We start from the raw sequence: 20,768 nt of genomic DNA on the forward strand, positions 1-20,768 counted from the left end.
GAAACGTCTTGTCCAGCTTGGTGTCCTGCTCAGATGCACCCTGATCGTGGGACCCTCTAAAGAGCGTTCTCTCAGCAAGTTTCAGGTTTGAATGAGGCTTGGAGAGGACAGACACGACCCCCAGGCCACCGAGATCAAACAGAGAAAGGCACAGGCTGCTCCTGGTCAGAAAGTCGCCGCCCTGGTGTCTGGCCCAGAGCTCCCTGGAACGGCCTGCCTGCCGGTCAGAGGTCACCGGCTGTAGCTTCTGGGGCTTGTGCACCCGGGGAGGCTCCCGGGATGGGCCTCGATCTCTCACTGACCAAAGTTCTCTCTCCAGAGTCCCAACTCTACCTGCTCCAGGCCAGCAGACCCGGGCACGATCTCTCTGCCAGAGGCCCAGAGTGACCGGAGCTGCCCCCGCCGGGGCGCCAGGACAGTAGGCAGACACCACACTGGTCACGGGTCTTTATTTATTGAGTTGAGAATTCACACAAGGTAGCATCATACAGTAGTAAGTCATTTCCAGGGCTGGATAAAAATGATTGTCACTCACCGTGCTTCACGAAAATTTCTTTTAATGAATAAATAATTTGATGAAATCAAAAATATTTACAATATAAACACATGGCAAAGCTTCAGGTCTGTGAGTCTGATCATCGATCTCCGCCTCTCTGAACTGAACGCCTCCCAAGCTTTTCCCTTGGGAACAATACAAATCTGATAGAAACAACAGCTCGTACATCTCTTTGTTCGTTATATGTTTATCTGTTAGTCTTGGAAAGCTACATATATTATGCGACATGTTAAAATACAAATTTTAACTAAAATAATATATTATCATAATGCCAGGTAGCATTCTCCACAGAACAAAAATGTACACTCAGTTGTAACAATAACAAAGGTTCACGGGTCACAAAAGAATACCCCAAAGGTACAAATTCCTTCATAAGAATATAATTGTGCTCTTGAGTTTACCAGCTGTCCATGCTGCTCTACGGAGCTGGTGCCTAGGAGGACGGGGCTGGACCACTGGGTGCTGACGGTAGTCTTCCGTCAGGCAGCAGCAGTACTGGGAATTGGGCAGGGCAAGCAGTTTTATAAACACTTCTTGGGCTCTTCAAGAGAGCCAGTTAGGCAAAGCAAAATAAGCATATGGAGAAGTCTTCATCTCATCGGCACAAACACCATGGCACGTCCTGGCTTTGCAGGATGAAAGGTTTGTGTGCAGGGCTGTGTACGCCGTCAGCCAGCATTCAAGTATTCTAGGGCTACCTCATAGCAGAACTTGTACTGATCCTGGAACACAGAAGGGACAAAATGTCAGCGTGGCCATAGCGGGATGCAGTTTCTCTGAAAGCAATGATGCCAGATTAGGGTTTTAACTGGAAGCAAGCAAACTGAGAAGGATGTGAATCAGAAGCGAACTGGGAAGTCATGGTCCTGAACCACACACACATTCGTCGTTTGTAGATGTTTCCCACAAGGCCGATGAAAGAGGTATTTTGATATCTATGCTCATTAGAATTCCTGGAAAGTTCTAGACAACTGCAACACATATCTCTGTTTGTCCACACGTATGTGTTCACCTGTTACGTCAACATCCTGAGTACAAATTATTGGAAAGCCAAGAGGTGGAAGGAAAGATAATGAGGGCTGGGGACATGCCTTCATGATTTGCTCAGCAAATAAACGCGGCTTCACTCCTGGACCGGCTTTACCTCTGACTGTCAGTCAGCAGCATTTCCTCCGTTTTATGAGAGTTTATTAAGCACCTCTTAAGTACCAAGTGTCTTGACCTGTCCCTGACTCTGAGAAGTCCATGTCCAACAAGGAGGATGAGACGGGCACCCAATGGCACTCACGAGGCAGAGCTGAGCAGGGCCCACGAATGCTCCCCAACAGGGGTGCAGTGGAGGAGGGAGCTGAGCTTCTTAAGGAAGATGTGCAGGGGGTGGCAGGTAATGGGGGAGCCTGAGGATGAGCACGTGAGCGGGGGGGTGGCGGTTATGTGTCCTGTTTGCCCGGGACAGTCCCACTTGATGCCTGGTGTCCTGGCGTCATCGTGACTTGTAGGCCCTTTCACTCTCAAGAGTGTCCCGGTTTGAATGATAAGTACGTGGTCCTCCTAGCAAGCATCCCAGGTGGAGGCGACAGGATAAGGAAAGGCACAGAGTGGGGACGTCTGATGCCCTCTGGGGGGCCACATACCAGTTCTTAAGCGGGCAGCGAGCTCATTTCTCTCGAGCACAGAATTCTCAGATCTTGGACCACGGCCTGAGCAAGCCCCATGTGAGGTCCTGGCCCAGGTGGGGTTTCAGGTGGGAGGGGAGGGCCTTCGGCACCTGTATTTATGCCGTGAGCTGACCGATGCTCACCTGGGTGTGGCCTCTGAACCGAGCAGAGGGACACGGGGGTTGAGGACGCCTCCATCTGCCCCCTGGCAGCAGCCCAGTCACTCAGCAACTGGCAGGCCCCCCTCCCCCTCAGTCGGAGGGAGGCTTTCACCAGCCGTGTGGTCAGGACCACTGTCTCACATCCAATATGATGGCCACGACCAAGGAAATGCACCTCTTACTTTGGGGTTTGCCAGATTAATTAAAAAAAGGAATTTCCTTTTTTTTTGATATGGGCCTAATTAGTCATCGCAATTTTCTTTCTCCACCTACATTTTGTTCTCTAAATGCCCCTCTAAACCAACCTATTTATTTGAAGACAAGGGCCATGGTCTCTCCCTCCGTGGATAATACACCATCCTTAGCAAAGAGCCTGGCACACAGCTGGGGGTCAAACACTGGTTGTGTATGTAAATGGTGACCAAAAAAATGGGTTTAGCAGCTTTTGAGTCAACCCATTTAATATGTAAGGCTAGAGACTGGGGAATTCAAGATATAGCCTCAGCCCTCAGGCTCCTACAATCTAGAGGCGAAGACAAAGTAAACAGATCATTCAACACACCGAAGGCGCCACGAAACTGAACATCAATGTCATTAACACCCGCCAGCCTAAAATACAAAAGACAGACAAAATCAAGCGCTGGTGGGGTTGTGGAGAAACTGGAACCCTCCTACACTGCTGGCAGGACTGTAACATGGTGCAGCCCCATTGGACGACCATCTGGTGGTCCCTCCAAAGGGTCACCCTATGACCCAGTGATTCCACTCCTAGGAGCACACCTAAGGGCACTAAAAATATGTGACACTAAAACTTTCTGATTCACATTCCAGGATTTATTATTTCAGGGTTTGATACTTTCATTTTCAGAATATCTAAAAGAGATCATTTGAATTTCAAAATTCTTATGCTGTCAGCTCACTGGGCTGACGCTGGCTATGGAGTGCTCCAATCACTTCTCTGTTTTTGTGAATCACACAGACAATTCTTTTTTTTTTTTTTCATGGAAAACTAAGAGATCAATCCCTTCTTGCAATTAGTTTCAGCGCCGACGATGAACCATCCTCTTAACACAGAAAAATGCACTTAGAGGGCCATGTGGCTGCCGGTCTCAGGTCACAACGCAGGTGCGGAAACCAGGAAACCAGGGGTGAATCCCTTGGGTTCATCCTGAGGGATGGCTGTGGTAGGGGCGTCACTGAAAGTACCCAGTCATAGGCATGACTATGGTTTTCAAAATGAATTCTTTCTCTCATTTTATCCCCCCTAAGCAAGCTGCTAGCCCCCATGGACTCTGTGATGACTGGTTTCTGAACCAGAAAAATAAGGGGAACGAGCAGAAAGGCCATGAATTGCTGCGTCTCTTCCCTCAAGCACCTCGAGAAATGCCTGAAATCTTCCCACACTGCAAACGGATTACACTTGATCACCAGGTATAGGCCCGTCTTTGGTGGTTTCCTCTCTCAGCTTCCTTGCTTTTGAACAGTATAATTAAGCCCCACGAGCTAGCTCTGTGCTTCAGGGAAAAAAGAACTTTTATGCCTTGGTCCCAGAATCTCCCGATTTGGGTGACATTATCTTTGTGCTGGACCATAACCAGGGCAACAAGCTACTCCTCTTGGAGACCCCTGACCTCACCTTCCCTCCAGACCCACCTCTTGTTTCCACAAAAGGGGAGAAAGTGAAGTTTGAAAGGGCACCCAAAGTGAGGTCACGCTTTAAAGGTCCCTGCTCTCGGAGGGGTGGCACGAGGCCACGGTGTCAGTGGGCGGCTGCAGAGGGCTCCCCTGAAGGGCTGGACGGCGCCTTTGTCAGCACGGCAGCCTGTGTCTGCAGAATGGGGCCCTACGGTCAGTCTGTCACTTCAAATACCCCATGTCGCCTAAGAAGATTCAAAGAGAAGAGTCTGCATGGCTCACCTGGGGCAAAGTTTCCCTCCTGCGCACACCTGCTTTTTGAAACTAGTACCAGCTTCAGTTTCGGCTGGATCCTTGCTGACAAATCCTTCAGTCTGGAAAAAAATCCTTCTGACTGACGCGCCTGTCAGGAGGGGAAGTGGTCCCCTTGTGCCAATAATCCTGGGTGGGACCGTTTGGTTCAACGTTCCCAGCGGGTCACACTGGGTGACCAACCATTGTGCCCAGGAGACACCTGGGAGGCAGCTGCCCATCTCTGACGATGGGTGGGTGGGTCACTACCTTCATTATAGCTCTGAAAGAGTCTGAAGCACCTCCTCCCTCAAAGCCCATGAACAGTCCATGCAGCTGCTTCCCTATGCAGACCTGTTAGCCTGCAGCCGCCGCCTTCTGGGTCCCAGGGAGCAACTCAGGGTGACGCGGGTCCAGGTACAGAGAAGAAAAGTCCGCTCGCCCAGCAAATGTTTACTGGGCCCTCCTTGGAGCCAGGAGCTCAGCTGGGGCTGGGGGGGTGGGGGTGGGCTCCGCCTCCGGGGGATCAGAGTCTGGGGTGGGCGGGGGCACAGGGCATTCACACAGACTCCTCAGGAGCAGGGAGTGTGACCGCAGGTCAGTGGGCTCAGGGCTGCGAGCCTGGGGGGATGCGTGGCAGGGCCTGGCCCCGGGGGACGTGGATGCCACCAGTGTCCCAGAGACGGGCCACAGCTCAGGGACGTGAGTGAACCTCTCTGACACCCCCCCCCCCGAGGCCTACATCCTCTGCTGCAACACACACACCCACACACACCTACACACACATGCACACCCGCCCACACGTGCACGCCTACAACACCCCCCACATACACCTGCATACACAGCCACACCTACACGCAGTCAGACACATGCACACCCACCCACACACCCGCACACACCTATACACACATGCACACACACCTACACACACAGCCACACCTACACACAGCCAGACAGATGCACACCCGCCCACACCCACACACACCTACACAGCACACCCATGCCCACATGCCCCACCTTTCACATAGCCCGTCAGTTTCCCGTGAGTTCTCAGGCAGATGCTTAGGGGGCAGTTTACACACGTGAGTGGGAGAGTCAGTGTGCTGTCCACGCTGGGGAGGCTGCAGGGCGGGGGTAAGGCCCTCTGTAGGAGTGCCGGGCCAGCACGTTATTTCAGTGCAGGGAAGAGGGAAGGGGCCCGGTCTGGGTGGTCACCTGTCCGTCATGGGAGGTCCCGGCAGAGGTCTGAGTGGGAGAAGGAGGGATGGAGAGGAAGCTGCCCGGCCTCGCCCTGCAGCCCACGTGGCAGGACAGGGACGGCCTCTGTATCCTCCTGAGCCGTGTTTCTTGCTCTGTAGCACATCACGCGGGCTCCGACCGCCCTAATCTGGGCCGTGGCCTGGCATCTGTGTTTGCGAAGTGCCCCAGGTGATCTCACGTGCAGACGGGCCAAGGGCCTTTCTAGACTAGCTACTAAGTTCCTTAACCCCGGCTGCACGTTAGGGTCACCTGGGGCGCTGGTACCACCGCTGCTGAAAAGCCAGGCCCACGTCAACTGGATCAGAGTCTCGGGCATGGGCCCAGGGCTCAGAACTTTCTAAAGCTCCCATTAAAGAAAAGTCAATTTCATAGAGACAGAGACTAGAATTGTGGCTGCCGGGGGAGGGACAAGTGGGGTGATGCCGGTGAGGGAACCGATTTTCAGTTGTAAGAGCAGTAAGCTCTGCGGCTCTAATGTGCAGCACGGTGCCTAGAGTTAATGATGTGAGACTGTACCCTTGAAAGTTGCTGACCGTCGATCGTAAGGGTTCTGACCACACACACAGTCGGCTGTGTTAACTCTGTGAGGCCACAGATGTGCTGATTATCGTGAGCTCGGTAACCACTCTATAATGCGTACATATGTCACATCAGCACGGTGGCCAAAGCTCCCACCACCTCCCAGGGGATAATATGTTTCTCTAGGCAAGATCTGTCCCCTAAAGGCTGTTTCTCGGTTAAAAAGGAGCCCTGGGAACTTCAAAAGCCGAATGTGGAAGCAAAGGTGGGAGAGGACTGTTAGCTGAAGCAGCAGGTTTTCCAGCAACTGTACTAGATTCATAGGGGCTCAGAGCGGGCGACCCCGTCCGCCTCTGACCAGGCCAGTAGCGCCAACCTCACTCAGGCTGTACCGTCGCGGCCTGCCCCACCCCCCTGGAACCCAGGCCTTTGATGGGGGCTGGAGCCTGGCTGAAGAGGTGGATAACTGAGAAGCTGGCCTGAAAGAGGGGTCAGGAAACAAACCCAGCGGCCCCTGCTGCATCAAAACATCTAGTCTTGTGTTCAAATGATTTTGCTTCCTGGCAGTCCACTGGCTTTCCCCTGGAGCCTCACACCTAAACATTTGAAGAAATAAATCCATAGGGCCTCTGGCTCTCCCTGGAGAGTGCCATGCTTCAAAACGCATAGGGAAGTTCCTAACTCAGAAGCAATTTGGAAAAATAGTGAGCGGCAAGGGGAGACGAAGACGGGCACACCGACCGCCGCGGAACATTCATCCGGCCCTGGCAGGAAGGGCGTGGCAGCAAATTTTGGTGTCTGAATGGAAAGGGCCCCCGATGAGCAGACCCAGGCGCACCTGGTGGGGCTCCCCATGCCCACCCGCCTACCTCCTGGGGTGCCTCCAGGGCATCCTGGCTCCCACTTCATTCTGCGCAGAGGCAGCTAGGAGGTACCTTTTCAGCTGCTGGTACAACATTTTGTGCTTAGGAGAAACACAGGTCTTGGATGGCCTTTTATGCCCAATAAAATTATACCAGATTTTATCTCCTTGACTTGAATTAATTAATTCTCTCAGCCAACACACAAATGTACGAGTACCAAACTAAACAGAAATTGTACTTACAGGCAAAAACAAACAAGCCAACGACAAGAGCCCTGATTCAACTCAAGAAGCTTCAAACCCACTGAAAAGAGCATAGTGACATTTCTTCTCTGGTCACCAGATATTATCCATTATCCCGCCAGCAGGCACTGTGATAAGTTTATCAGACATTTTTCTCAGGAAATTGTAGGACTCGCCTACATTTCTCAGCCACTGAGTTGACCCTAAAACTGGTGCTGACCCTCGGGGTTTTGGGCATCCAAGGATCCTATTTCTCTATCAGAATCACACATAACTGCGGAAACGCCCTGGCTATTATAGGTAAGTGGGCTGAGATCAGAAGCTTCCTTCATGTAATATCACCCTTGTCCTGTAGTCTGCACCGTGGATTTGGGAAAAGCCACGTTGTTCCTGCCCATAAAAATTGGTGAGTGATGGCAAATCAAAACTACAATAAGATATCATCTCATACTGGTCAGAATGGCCATCATCAAAAAATCTAGAAACAATAAATGCTGGAGGGGGTGTGGAGAAAAGGGAACACTCTTGCACTGCTGGTGGGAATGTAAATTGATACAGCCGCTATGGAGAACAGTATGGAGGTTCCTTAAGAAACTACAAATAGAACTACCATATGACCCAGCAATCCCACTACTGGGCATATACCCTGAGAAAACCATAATTCAGAAAGAGTCGTGTACCAAAATGTTCATTGCAGCTCTATTTACAATAGCCCGGAGATGGAAACAACCTAAGTGTCCATCATCGGATGACTGGATAAAGAAGATGTGGCACATATATACAATGGAATATTACTCAGCCATAAAAAGAAACAAAATTGAGCTATTTGTAATGAGGTGGATAGACCTAGAGTCTGTCACACAGAGTGAAGTAAGTCAGAAGGAGAGAAACAAATACTGTATGCTAACACATATATATGGAATTTAAGAAAAAAAAAATGTCATGAAGAACCTAGGGATAAGACAGGAATAAAGACACAGACCTACTAGAAACTGGACTTGAGGATATGGGGAGGGGGAAGGGTAAGCTGTGACAAAGCGAGAGAGAGGCATGGACATATATACACTACCAAATGTAAGGTAGATAGCTAGTGGGAAGCAGCCGCATAGCAAAAGGAGATCAGCTCGGTGCTTTGTGACTGCCTGGAAGAGTGGGATAGGGAGGGTGGGAGGAAGGGAGACGCAAGAGGGAAGAGATATGGGATCATATGTATATGTATAACTGATTCACTTTGTTATAAAGCAGAAACTGACACACCATTGTAAAGCAATTATACTCCAATAAAGATGTAAAAAAAAAAAAAAATTGGTGAGTGATGGAAGCTGTAGCCAGAGCCACTGGGGGAAAGGCCTGGAAGGGTCTGCTTCTAATGACCTGCTTAGTTCAGGCTGCAGTGAGAGGGAACTGACATTTAAAAAAAAATCAAGGTCAGCTTTTTTCAAGTACCAACTGAAGTTTGGAAGCAGCACACCCGTCCCTGAATCAGGGCGTTAAATACTGAATGACATCACAGTCAGAACATTTTCATTATGCATTTGTTTCCATCCTCTGTCATCCTCTGTCAACCTGCTTATCTGTTCTAAACTCAGGCCGCCTCTAACTGCCCGACTGGCCTTTTCTCAACTGCCCTAAGCCCAGAAGATGGAGAATTCCATGGTGGGGGAACTCTCTAAAATTCGGGATGGGGGGGGTCCCGGGGAGTGAGAGAGTTCTCTGACTAGTGAAGTCCGGGCATGGAATGTGAGGGTCAGCCTCCTGGCCCATCCGCGTGACTTCTGGGCCATGGGAAAGGCACTTACGAGCACCGTGTGTATACATGCTGCCCTCCGGCGGGCCCCTCGCCCTCACCCAGCATTCGTTTTCAGGGACCAGGCCACACCGTGCCCCGTAGACCCCTCCACTCTCAGGGACCAGGTCTTTCTCACCTGGGCAGCTTCCAAAACACTCTCACACATATCGTCATGTGGGATGATCTCAACAAACCAACACTATCCCTGGTTTACACGACTCAGGCTCAGGAAAGTAGAGTGACGCGCCCAAGGCGACTTCAACAGCCAAGGTACTTTGTCCGAGGTTACTTCACTCCAATGAGCAGAGCTGAGACTAGAGGGTGGGTTTGCAGGGGCGTCCCCAGGGCAGGGCAGGGAGCTGCCATGTGGGGGGCAAGATCCTTTTTTCACAGAAACCAACATGGTAATTGCTGATGGTCTGAGAGTCTGCACCTGGCCAAACAGGTGCCTGTTTACCAAATTCCCTGGGCAGCACGGTGCTCCTGGGGGCGGGAGCAGCTCGTCGGGCGCGGGGCACGTCAGTGGGGGAAGCAGGGCTTTTGCCAAGCAGGGCTCGGATGTGGCCATCACAGGCAGGGGCCATGGCTGCTTCTTCAGCCTCAGCTTGAATCTCAACTCCCTCTTTAGTCCCTTTATTACATTTACAATTTTAACCCCCTGCTGCAGTGCTGCGCACCCAGGACGCAGGCTTTCCAAGCTCATCAGTGACCCCGTCGCCCCGCCCCCCATTCTCCCCACCTTGGGGCCGGTCTTACTGTTTCCTCCCGATCCTTCCTCCACTGACAGAGAAGTACAAAAATCTCGTCGAAAAGCTTCCTCCTTTAAGCTATCCTCCTATTCTAGAGTCTCAGTGGTTGGCATCTCAACAGCTCCGCACAAAAAAGAGATTTCATGAAATACTCTAAGAAAATAATTCCACATCGTCCTTTGTTTCTCCACCTCTTTCATCCTTTCCTCAGATATGGCCACCGTAATTAAATGCAATCGTCTGGATGTCAAACTCCAATTCCCAGCTTTGATAAATATTAGGTGATTAAGCTATTTATAAAATATGTAATTTGAAAATCTGGCATTTCATGTGCTATGATTATTTCTTCTCTGTGAAGATGAAGTGCTTAGCCACGTGGAAGGCGCTGCCGAGAACAGCAATTAATCAGGATGTTCGCTTGTGAGTTTCAACTATTTCCATGTGTCAAATGTGCTGAGCTGAGTCTCCTTGTGAAAAGGCAGAGGAAGGGAGAACGAGGGAGAAAAACCCGGACGAGTGAAGTGATTGCACTGTGAACACGAGTCTCTCCCTCCCAGGGGTCAGCCTGAGCGAGGGGCCGGGTGTCTCACGCTAACCGGGAAAGGGCCCCCCGAGCGGGATGGACGGGGTCCTACCAGCAGGTCCACCATGTTGGGCTTGTTGTTCCTCAGCGTCTTCACGGCGTGGAAGACGTCCACCGTCCTCTGGTGCCGGAGCATCTCACAGACAATGCTGATGGCGCAGAAGGTCCCGCTGCGGCCTCCCCCGTTCCTGTGGGAAGAGGAGGAGAGGCAGGTGGTGGGCCTGGGTCGCTCTCGCACCGCACGGCTCCCACCACCTGTGTGCACCTGCTGCCTGAGCCCTCCCGGCTCCCACCTGGGCCCATCCCTCTACTGATGCAAATGGGGCCCAGGGATCACCTGACTGGAGGTGATGAGAAACCGGCACATCCTGCTCTCCCAGTTGGTCTCTGCCCTGATGATGTAACCTGATATGGCAATTTACCAGTTTTTATGGAAAGGGACCACCCAGGAAAATTCTCAATAAACAAACAACTGGTGTAGCATGTGCAGGAAAACTGTGATGGGTGTGGGTTATGCTCAAAGACGGATTTGGCCGTAAATAATCCATTAGCATGTCATGATTTATCTCTAAAACATAAGGGCTCTTTTTAAATAAACTTTTTATTCTGGATTAATTTTAGATGTACAGAATCACTGCAAAAATAGCACAGAGAGTTCCTTGCCTGCCCACCTTCCCCTGATGTAAAAATGTCACATAACCACAGCAGATGGTCAAAACCAGGAAGTTAATGCTGGTATAACACTATTAACTAAACCACAGACCTTAGTCAAGTGTCACCACTTTTTCTGGTCCAGGATCCAGTCCAGGACCCACCTTGCATTTAGGTGTCACACCTCCTTAGTCTCTTCCACGTGATCAGTCCTCCATCTTCCCTTGTCTTTCTCGACCTTGACATTTTCAAAGAGGACTGGTCGTTATTTTGTAGAGTATGGGATATAGAGTGAGATGTAGAAAACAGCCATGGTCCCCTTCCACGATTTGAGAAGTCATCACGAAATACAAATTGTAGAAAGTCCTTCATTTGAGTTCGTCTGATGCCTTCTCATCACTGGAAATGAGGTTATGCACTTTGGCAAGAAAGCCACAGAAGGGCTGTTACCTCCTTTGAAGGTTCATGGTGTTGAACTGTCTTATTGCTCGTGATGTCGACCTTGGTCACTTTTTTTTTCTTTGCCTTTTCTACTATATTCTTTTTTTAAAATTTATTTTATTGAAGTATAGTTGATTTACAATGTTGTATTCTACTATATTCTTTTTAAAATATCTTTATTGGAGTATAATTGCTTTACAATGGTGTGTTAGTTTCTGCTGTGTAACAAAGTGAATCAGCTATACATATACATACATCCCCATGTCCCCTCCCTCATGAGCCTCCCTCCCACCCTGCCTATCCCACCCCTGGTGGCTTATTAAGACGGTGGGTGTCTGGCAGATTTTTTCACTGTGTAGTTATGTATAATTATCATCATAACTTCTCATAACTTCTCTTTGTAGTTAGTAAGTATCTTGGGAAAGATACTTTGGGATTATGCAAATATCTTGTTTCTCCTCAAAGTTTCACCCACTGATTTTAGTGTCCATTGGTAGATTCCATCTGCAACAAGTCACAGTGATATCTGCCTGACTGGTTTTCACTTCCCTCTCTCCTTCTACATTCTACTCTAAAGAGAGAGCTGTCTCTCAGCCACCATTTGAAAATTTATTTGCTTATTTATTTCTATTTTATTATTTATTTAAGTCACTTTAGACTTATACATATTAATTTCACTTCTATGAGCTAAAATAGTGTCCATATTTATTTTGTTGCTGAAATTGTTCCGGTTTGGGCCATTAGGAGCTCCATCAGGCTGGTTCCTCCATCTCTTTTCAAGCACTTCCTTACTTTCTAGAACCACAAGATGTTCTATGCTCATCCTGTATCTCCTTCCCTGCACCAGCTCTGGAATCAACCTCTTTTCCAAGTAGATAAAGGATCCTTTTTTTAACAAACACAATATCATTATTATTACACCTAAAATACACACTACAGTTTAATAGAGTCAAATTTCTAGACACTGTCCAAATTTCCAAGATTGTTTCAGACATTTTCTTACAGCTAACTTTTTCAAATCCTCGTCCAAGCAAAGTCCACACGTTGAATTTGGTTGACATGTCTTGCAAGTTTATTTTAATCTATAGGTTCCTCTTTGCTCTCTTCTTTTTTTCTCTTGGCAATTTATTTGTTGAGGAAATGGGGTCATTTTCCCCTGAAGGGAAAATGACAACCCACATTCTGGGTTGTTCTCATTCACTGTATCTCTGAGAAGCACTTAGCATGCCAGTTTCTAATCCTATACTTCCTGTTAATTGGGAGTTAGCTCCAGAGCGTCATAAGAATTCAGGATTTTTTTTTCTGGACAAGGATACGTTATAAATGAACTTTCATTGGGAAGCAGGCACAAGATATCAACCTGTTCTGTGATTTTAAGATTGATCTCTGTGTTCCAATGCCAGCTTGATCATTCCATGATTAAGTTCCTAATCAATTTTTTAGATAAAGTATAACATACCTATAATTAAGTCCACAAATGGTAAATATAGATCTCTGTTAACTTCTACAAATGCATATGCCATGTAACCACCATTCAGATCAAGGTACAGACTGCTATCAGCCCCCTGAACCCCCCTCCTCCCAATATTCCTTCCTCATCAACACCATCAATACCTCAAGATAATCTTTGTTCTCACATCTAGCATCTTAAGTTTCTTTTGTCTGTTTTGGAATTTTGAATACGTGGAATCATACAGTATATACTCTTTTGAGTGGCTTATTTCACTTAATATTATCTGTGTGAGAATAACCCATATTGTGTCACTAGCTGGTTCTCTTACATTGCTGAGAACAATTCCATTGAATGGATATACTACTGTATAATTGTACTACTGTATAATTTCTTTATCTAGGAGCTGACAAATGTTTGGGATGTTTGCAGCTTTCCATATTATGAGTATACCTGCTATAAGCATGTTTCCTATTGCATATATGACTCATTTCTGTAGTCACAGACCTCGGAGGAGAAGAGCTCAGAGGATACATTTATATTTAGCTTTAGTAGATGCTGTTAACCAGCTCCAAAATGGTTGTACATATTTACTTCCTACCAGCAGCGTTTGGGAGTCCAGTTTTTCCACAGCTTCCCAACACTTAGAATCATTTATTTGTTTCTCGTTTAAATTTTGGCCATTCTGGTGAGCATGCAGGGGCATCCGATTTTAATGTACTTTAATGTGTATTTTCCTGAAAACTAATGATGCCTTTTCTATGCTTATTGGCTATCTGGCTATTTTTTAAAAAATGCAGTTCTTATCAAGTGTTCTGCCCAAACAATTGGAGTGGCTATCCTTTTCCTATTGACTTGCAGTAGTTCTTAGGCATTCTGGCTATGAATCCTTTGTCAGGTGTATGTAGCGCAAAACTCCTTGTCTTGCCTTGTGTTTTCACTCTCACTGGGGTCTTTGGAGGGACAGGAGTGCTTAGCTTTAACGAAATCCAATTTACCAATGTTGTCCTTTATGGATACTGTCCTGTGTAACACATCTCTGGTTACCCCATGGTCCTGAAGATTTTCTCTAGAAGCTTCATTGTTTTCCTTTTCACGTGTTGGTCTACAATCCACCTGGAGATGCTTTCTGTGTGTAGCATGAGAAGGGACACCACTGCCCTGCAGTAGGTGTGTGCTGTGGACCTTGTTGTGAATCAGGAGACCCCGAGGTGTGGCTCCGTTCCTGGACTTTCTCTTCTGCTCCCTTAGTTTGTGTTCTCTCTTTGCACTGACGCCTCACTGCTTTTCCCCCATCGGCTTTTTAACCTAACGCTTTCAGCAGCTATCGACGACCACTGTCTACTTCCATTACTTTCATCAAGGGTTGAAAGATGGTGTTATCTTAATTCTCTCCATTCTGTCTGGTTTTACTAGCTGGAAGACATGTGTAAAGAAAAAGAATCCCGTTTGCTTAGTGCGAGCCATAATGCGGCTCAAGGAACCATCTAATTCACAGCCCTGGAGGGCGTCTCGGGCAGGGACGCTCTGCCCAATGCCAGTAGGTGGCGCTGCGCTTTGCCGAATACGAAGATCTCTCCTTAGAGATGGAAAGCAGGTTGCCTTTGGGGGTCAAAGCATCCCTTCCTGGCATGTTCCCACAACTAAAAAACCTTAGATTAAGATTTTTAAATCTTAACAACGATCAGCATCCTCAGCAGGCCTGGGTCTCATGCCCACCGTAATGCTGACAGAGGACGAGGCAGCCCCACAGGAACAGCAGGGACTTTTGGTGGGGACGGTGGTTCCAAAGAAAAGTCCAGGGGGGTGGGGGCTGGGCTGGTCGGAGGGCAGAAGCAGCAGGTGCCCACCACGTCCACTGGAGTTAAAGAACGGCCCGCTGTCTTAGCCACCACGTGGGGTGGTGATGTAATGGTTTAGCTCGGGGTCGCAGCTGTGCCTTGGGAGAGTATGGCTATGAAGTGCAGTGATTCAAGGGGTCTTTGTGTCTTCCCCTCAGGCCTGTCCTGTGCCTCAGCTCCCCTCTTGGGATGTAGCCCTTTGGGTTACAGCACTGGCCCTTGTTAGGAAGCTACTAGGAAGCGTGGCATTCCTAGTCCAGACGCCGGTGGAGTCCAGACGCAGAAATCGGTAACTGCAAACTATTTTTAGTATCTCCAAGAAACCTAACGGATCGAATACAAACTCTAACCAAAATGTCAGTTTTCCTTGCTGGGCTTGTATGAACTCACACAGGTGACCCTCTGATTATATTCTGATCAGAAGTTATATCTGGGCGTAGAGAAATAAAAACGGGGACGTGAGCTGTTAATCGATCCTTTTGGACATTTTCTCCGTGGAGATGTTTTTAATGAACTGGGTCCCTGAGAAGGAAGGCAAGGTTTTGGGGGTGGGGCCTCTGACGGAGGGCAGGGATGAGTCAGTTCATACGATTCTTTCCGAGGGCACAGCAGTTTCCTGCAGGACGAGACACTGCCACGTTCGGTGCCGAAAGGGGGTCCCAGGGAGGCTCCCAGACCCCGGGGTGGGGGTGGGGTTTGGGGTACGGGGGCTGCATTGCGGGAGATACAGCACCGAGTGGACGGTAACCCAGCCCTTAGCTTCGCCTGTTGATTTCACAAGGGTCGGTCTGCCCGGAGTAGAGCTTTATCTTCCTTTCAGTTCGGGAGAGATCTCACTGTGCGCTTCTAATGACACTCCACCGAAAAGAGACATCAGCTTAATACTTTTAGTTTCCACAAATTCTCTACCCATCTCCCCTGACTGCAGGGCTTTCTAATCGCCGGCTCCATTAAGCCAGCTCCAACTGGCTGATTAGCTGCTACCATCGCCTACGACAAAATGCAGGTGAAAGTGCTTTGAAAAGCACGGAGACTCGAGCCAGTGGCTCTCAACCTTGGGGGCACTCTGAAACAATCCAGGTCCTCGCACCCCAGAGATTTTGATTTAGGTGGTTTTGCTGTGGTCTGGGCGTAGTGTTTTTTTTTTTTTTAAAGCTCCCCAAATGTGCAGCCAAGGTCGGAAACCATCATTCTGTAGCCAAGTTCTCCCGTTTTAGCACCTGCTAAAACTGCCAGCCGGGAGACCAGTTTGGAGACACTGGCTGTAAGCAAATCTTCCCAATATATATATATCCCCAGGCAAACAAAATGAGACAAAACAAAACTCTCTTAAAAACCACAAAGAAGAAGGAGACGGTTCCTTTGAAACCTCTGACATGAAATCCAATAGAATTACCAACGAGTGAGCTGGTAAACCAGCTTTTCCATATCAGGGAGGGTGCCCGGATTGTGGCCTTTGCTGACATCCGTGATGTAAATACCCCCACCACCGATGATTTCAAGTTACCAACAGTTTAACAACCAGTTCAGAAAATTCCCCATAGCTTAACAATGGGCTCTCAAGAGCTGGTAGGAGCTCACTGAACCCACCCAGGTATTGTTTTTCTGAGGGGGAGGGTTGGCTCCCAGCCACAAGGTCAGGGCTCAGTTTATAGCAGTGACACCCCATCCAAATGTAAAACGTGCATGGTCTTGTTTTCTGCAAAGCAAACCAAACACTTAATGAGCGGACTGGTGAGCTTTCACTCAGACCTGCTTATTTCTTCTCCATTTATAGTGAAATGAGAGGCAGTGAAGCAGGGCGTCAGCCCAGTGGATCTGAGCACTTACAGGCAGTGCACAACCGTGCGGCCTTCCCCACCATTGTATTCCTCCTGCCACTTGTCCACCTGGCGGATGAGCTTCAAGAAGGAGCGCTTGGACACAGGCGTGTCCCTGTACATGGGCCAGCCCAGGAACTGGAACTGCTGCACCATCCGGTACCCGTCCTGGGGCTGCAGAGAGTCGGGCAACAAGCGGGGAGTGGAGAGAAAGCAGGCATTAGTCCCGGGGCTGAACTCCAGTGGGTTGATCCCACCTACTCATCCCTGTGGGCACGAGGGAAGGAGGGGCCTGCCTGTAAATAATGAAGGAAACGTCTACTGGCCCAAAGAGTTACGAGTTTCAATCTGCAGCCATTATAAAAAACCATGTGATGCTAAAAACTCTCCAGAAAGTAGGCATACAGGGAACCTACCTCAACATAATAAAGGCCATATATGACAAACCCACAGCCAACATCGTTCTCAATGGTGAAAAACTGAAACCATTTCCTCTAAGATCAGGAACAAGACAAGGTTGCTCACTCTCACCACTATTATTCAACATAGTTTTGGAAGTTTTAGCCACAGTGATCAGAAAAGAAAAAAGTAATAAAAAGAATCCAAATCGGAAAAGAAGTAAAGCTGTCACTGTTTGCAGATGACATGATACTATACATAGAGAATCCTAAAGATGCTACCAGAAAACTATTAGAGCTAATCAATGAATTTGGTAGAATAGCAGGATACAAAATTAATGCACAGAAATCTCTTGCATTCCTATACACTAACAACGAAAAATCTGAAAGAAAAATTAAGGAAACACTCCCATTTACCACTGCAACAAAAAGAATAAAATACCTAGGAATAAACCTACCTAAGGAGACAAAAGACCTGTATGCAGAAAACTATAAGACACTAATGAAAGAAATTAAAGATGATACCAACAGATGGAGAGATATACCATGTTCTTGGATTGGAAGAATCAACATTGTGAAAATGACTCTACTACCCAAAGCAATCTACAGATGCAATGAAATCCCTATCAAACTACCAATGGCATTTTTCACAGAACTAGAACAAACAATTTCACAATTTGTATGGAAACACAAAAGACCCTGAACAGCCAAAGCAATCTTGAGAAAGAAAAACAGAGCTGGAGGAATCAGGCTCCCAGACTTCAGACTATACTAAAAAGCTACAGTAATCCACAGAGTATGGTACTGGCACAAAAACAGAAATATAGATCAATGGAACAGGATAGAAAGCCCAGAGATAAACCCACGCACATATGGTCACCTTATCTTTGATAGAGGAGGCAGGAATGTACAGTGGAGAAAGGACAGCCTCTTCAATAAGTGGTGCTGGGAAAACTGGACAGACACATGTAAAAGAATGAAATTAGAACACTTCCTAACACTATACACAAAAATAAACTCAAAATGGATTAAAGACCTAAATGTAAGGCAAGACACTATAAAACTCTTAGAGGAAAACATAGGCAGAACACTCTATGACATAAATCACAGCAAGATCCTTTTTGACCCACCTCCTAGAGAAATGGAAAGAAAAACAAAAATAAACAAATGGGACCTAATGAAACTTCAAAGCTTTTGTACAGCAAAGGAAACCATAAAAAAGACAAAAAGACAACCCTCAGAATGGGAGAAAATATTTGCAAATGAAGAAACTGACCAAGGATTAATCTCTAAAATATACAAGCAACTCAATATCAAAAAACAAACAATGCAATCCAAAAATGGGCAGAAGACCTAAACAGACATTTCTCCAAGGAAGATATACAGATTGCCAACAAACACATGAAAAGATGCTCAATATCACTAATCATTAGAGAAATGCAAATCAAAACCACAATGAGGCATCACCTCACACCAGTCAGAATGGCCATCATCAAAAAATCTACAAACGAGAAATGCTGGAGAGGGTGTGGAGAAAAGAGAACCCTCTTGCACTGTTGGTGGGAATGTAAATTGATAGAGTCACTATGGAGAACAGTATGGAGTTCCTTAAAAAACTAAAAATAGAACTACCATATGACCTAGAAATCCCACTACTGGGCATATACCCTGAGAAAACCATAATTTAAAAAGAGTCATGTACCACAATGTTCATTGCAGCACTATTTACAACAGGCAGGACATGGAATCAACCTAAGTGTCCATCGACAGATGAATGGATAAAGAAAATGTGGCACATATATACAATGGAATATTACTCAGCCATAAAAAGAAACGAAATTGAGTTATTTGTAGTGAGGTGGATGGACCTAGAGTCTGTCATACAGAGTGAAGTAAGTCAGAAAGAGAAAAACAAATACCGTATGTTAACGCATATATATGGAATCTAAAAAAAAAAAAAAAAAGGTTCTGATGAACCTAAGGGCAGGACAGGAATAAAGATGCAGACGTAGAGAATGGACTTGAGGACACGGGGAGGGGGAAGGGTAAGCTGGGACGAATGACAGAGTAGCATTGACATATATACACTACCAAACGTAAAATAGATAGCTAGTGGGAAGCTGCTGCATAGCGAAGGGAAGTCAGCTCAGTGCTTTGCGACCACCTAGAGAGGTGGGATAGGGAGGGTGGGAGGGAGACGCAAGAGGGAGGGGATATGGGGATATACATATATATATAGCTGATTAACTTTGTTACACATCAGAAACACACAACACTGAAAAGCAATTATACTCCAATAAAGGTGTTAAAAAAAATCCATGTGTTTCCAATGACAGGCCAGACAAATAAAAGCACGCAGAATGCTATTGCTTTGCAAAAGGGTCCCCTCACTCTGGTTGGGCCTTTGCTCACACAGTTTTGTGAAAAATAGCGCAAACCTGAGCACTGACCACAGTGGGCAGCAAGTGGTAAAAAGGCTTGACTTTAATTACAGGTAAATTAAAGGTAAAGGGTAAGTTATGACCGGCACTGTTTGTGATCTCAGGGAGACACAGATTACACCCTGTTTCCTGGGAGTAGAATATGGTTCTGCTTCTTGGTGTGACTCTTGCTAAGATATCAATAGTTAATTAATCTTTCATCATAATTAAATGGAATTGCAGGATTCAGGAAGTAACCTGGCCATGGCTAAACCTCTCAGGCTAAATCCTCTGTGGCTGTCGGCAGCACCTGACACAGGGGATCTCACTCTCCCCTTCCCCTCCTGGCTGTTCCTCCCCCTTCACTGCTCTCTCCTCTCCGCCCTGGCCCCCTTCCTCCCAGACCTCTTGCTGATGGAGGCCCCATGCTCAGTTCCCCAGTCCCTTTCTCTTCTCTCTCTCGATGGTTTCATTCAGTCTCATGGCTTTAAATCTTCCACTAAGTCCTCAATTTGTGTCTCCAGTTCAGACCTCTCTCCTGAATTGCACCCTCACAGACTTGAGGGCCTATTGATATTCCCACGTAGGCATCTAACAGTCGTCTTGAATCCAGTATGTTTCCCCCCTGAACGGACCCTCTGTCCATGCGTTCCCCCACCCCTAACAATCCCGTTACCCGCACAGCCTTTCCTAACCTGGTTAATGTCTGCTCCATCCAGCTCTCAGGACCCAAATCCTGAGAACCACCTCGACTCCCTGGGATCCAAACTATCGGCCAATCCGACCGGCTCTGCCGTCAAAATACATCAGTGTCTGCACCTCCCACCCCTCCCCCTGCTGCCACTCCGTCCTGCTTTGTCCCTTCTCGCCTGGATTATTATAAGAGCCTCCTGATGCGTCTCTCTTACTGTCTGTTCTCAACACAGAAGCCAGACTGCGCCTTTCAAACGGCAGGTTATAGCTCATGACTCTTCTACTCAAAACCCTGTAATGGCTTCTTCTTTCCTTCACTGCAAAAGCCCCAGTCCTGGCAGCGGCCTGCAAGGTCCTACGTGATCTCTGTCCCCTCGACCCCTCGGACTTTGGCCCTAGCAGCTACTCCCACCCTCGCTTCCTGGGCTGCAGCCACATCAGCCTCCTTACTGTTCCGGGAACTCACCAGACAAGGCCCCACCTCAGGGCCTTTGCACTGACTGTCACTTCTGCCTGCAAAGCTGCCTGCACGAGAGCACATGGCTGCCCCTTCACTCCAGTCGGGCCTTTGCTCGCATGGCACATCTGCCCTCCCTCTGGTCCAGGCCCTAGCACCTTCTGCCTCCCCACTTATCTTTCCTACAGCACCCACCGCTTGCTAACAAATCTAGTAGGATACGCGTTGTCTTTATCCTCTCCTGTCTGTCTTCTCCCTTTAGAACATAAGCTCCATAAAGTTAGTGAGTTC

General features: G+C 47.7%; 1 protein-coding gene across 2 annotated transcripts in view; it reads right to left on the reverse strand.

Moving 5' to 3' along the window:
- Window positions 1-443: 443 nt before the first annotated feature.
- The window catches only part of PTPRM (protein tyrosine phosphatase receptor type M), a 745,004-nt gene continuing 724,679 nt past the window's right edge, over window positions 444-20,768 (reverse strand). For both annotated transcript variants that reach the window (XM_060028688.2, XM_060028687.2), the window contains 3 exons: window positions 16,520-16,683; window positions 10,359-10,494; window positions 444-1,278 (listed from right to left, as the gene is read on the reverse strand). In XM_060028688.2, the coding sequence (XP_059884671.1) occupies window positions 1,225-1,278; window positions 10,359-10,494; window positions 16,520-16,683 (354 nt within the window). In that variant the 3' untranslated portion in view covers window positions 444-1,224. The remainder of the gene's footprint in view (window positions 1,279-10,358; window positions 10,495-16,519; window positions 16,684-20,768) is intronic.

Source organism: Delphinus delphis, chromosome 13 (genome assembly GCF_949987515.2).
Source record: "Delphinus delphis chromosome 13, mDelDel1.2, whole genome shotgun sequence".
Classification (NCBI taxonomy): Eukaryota; Metazoa; Chordata; class Mammalia; order Artiodactyla; family Delphinidae; genus Delphinus; species Delphinus delphis.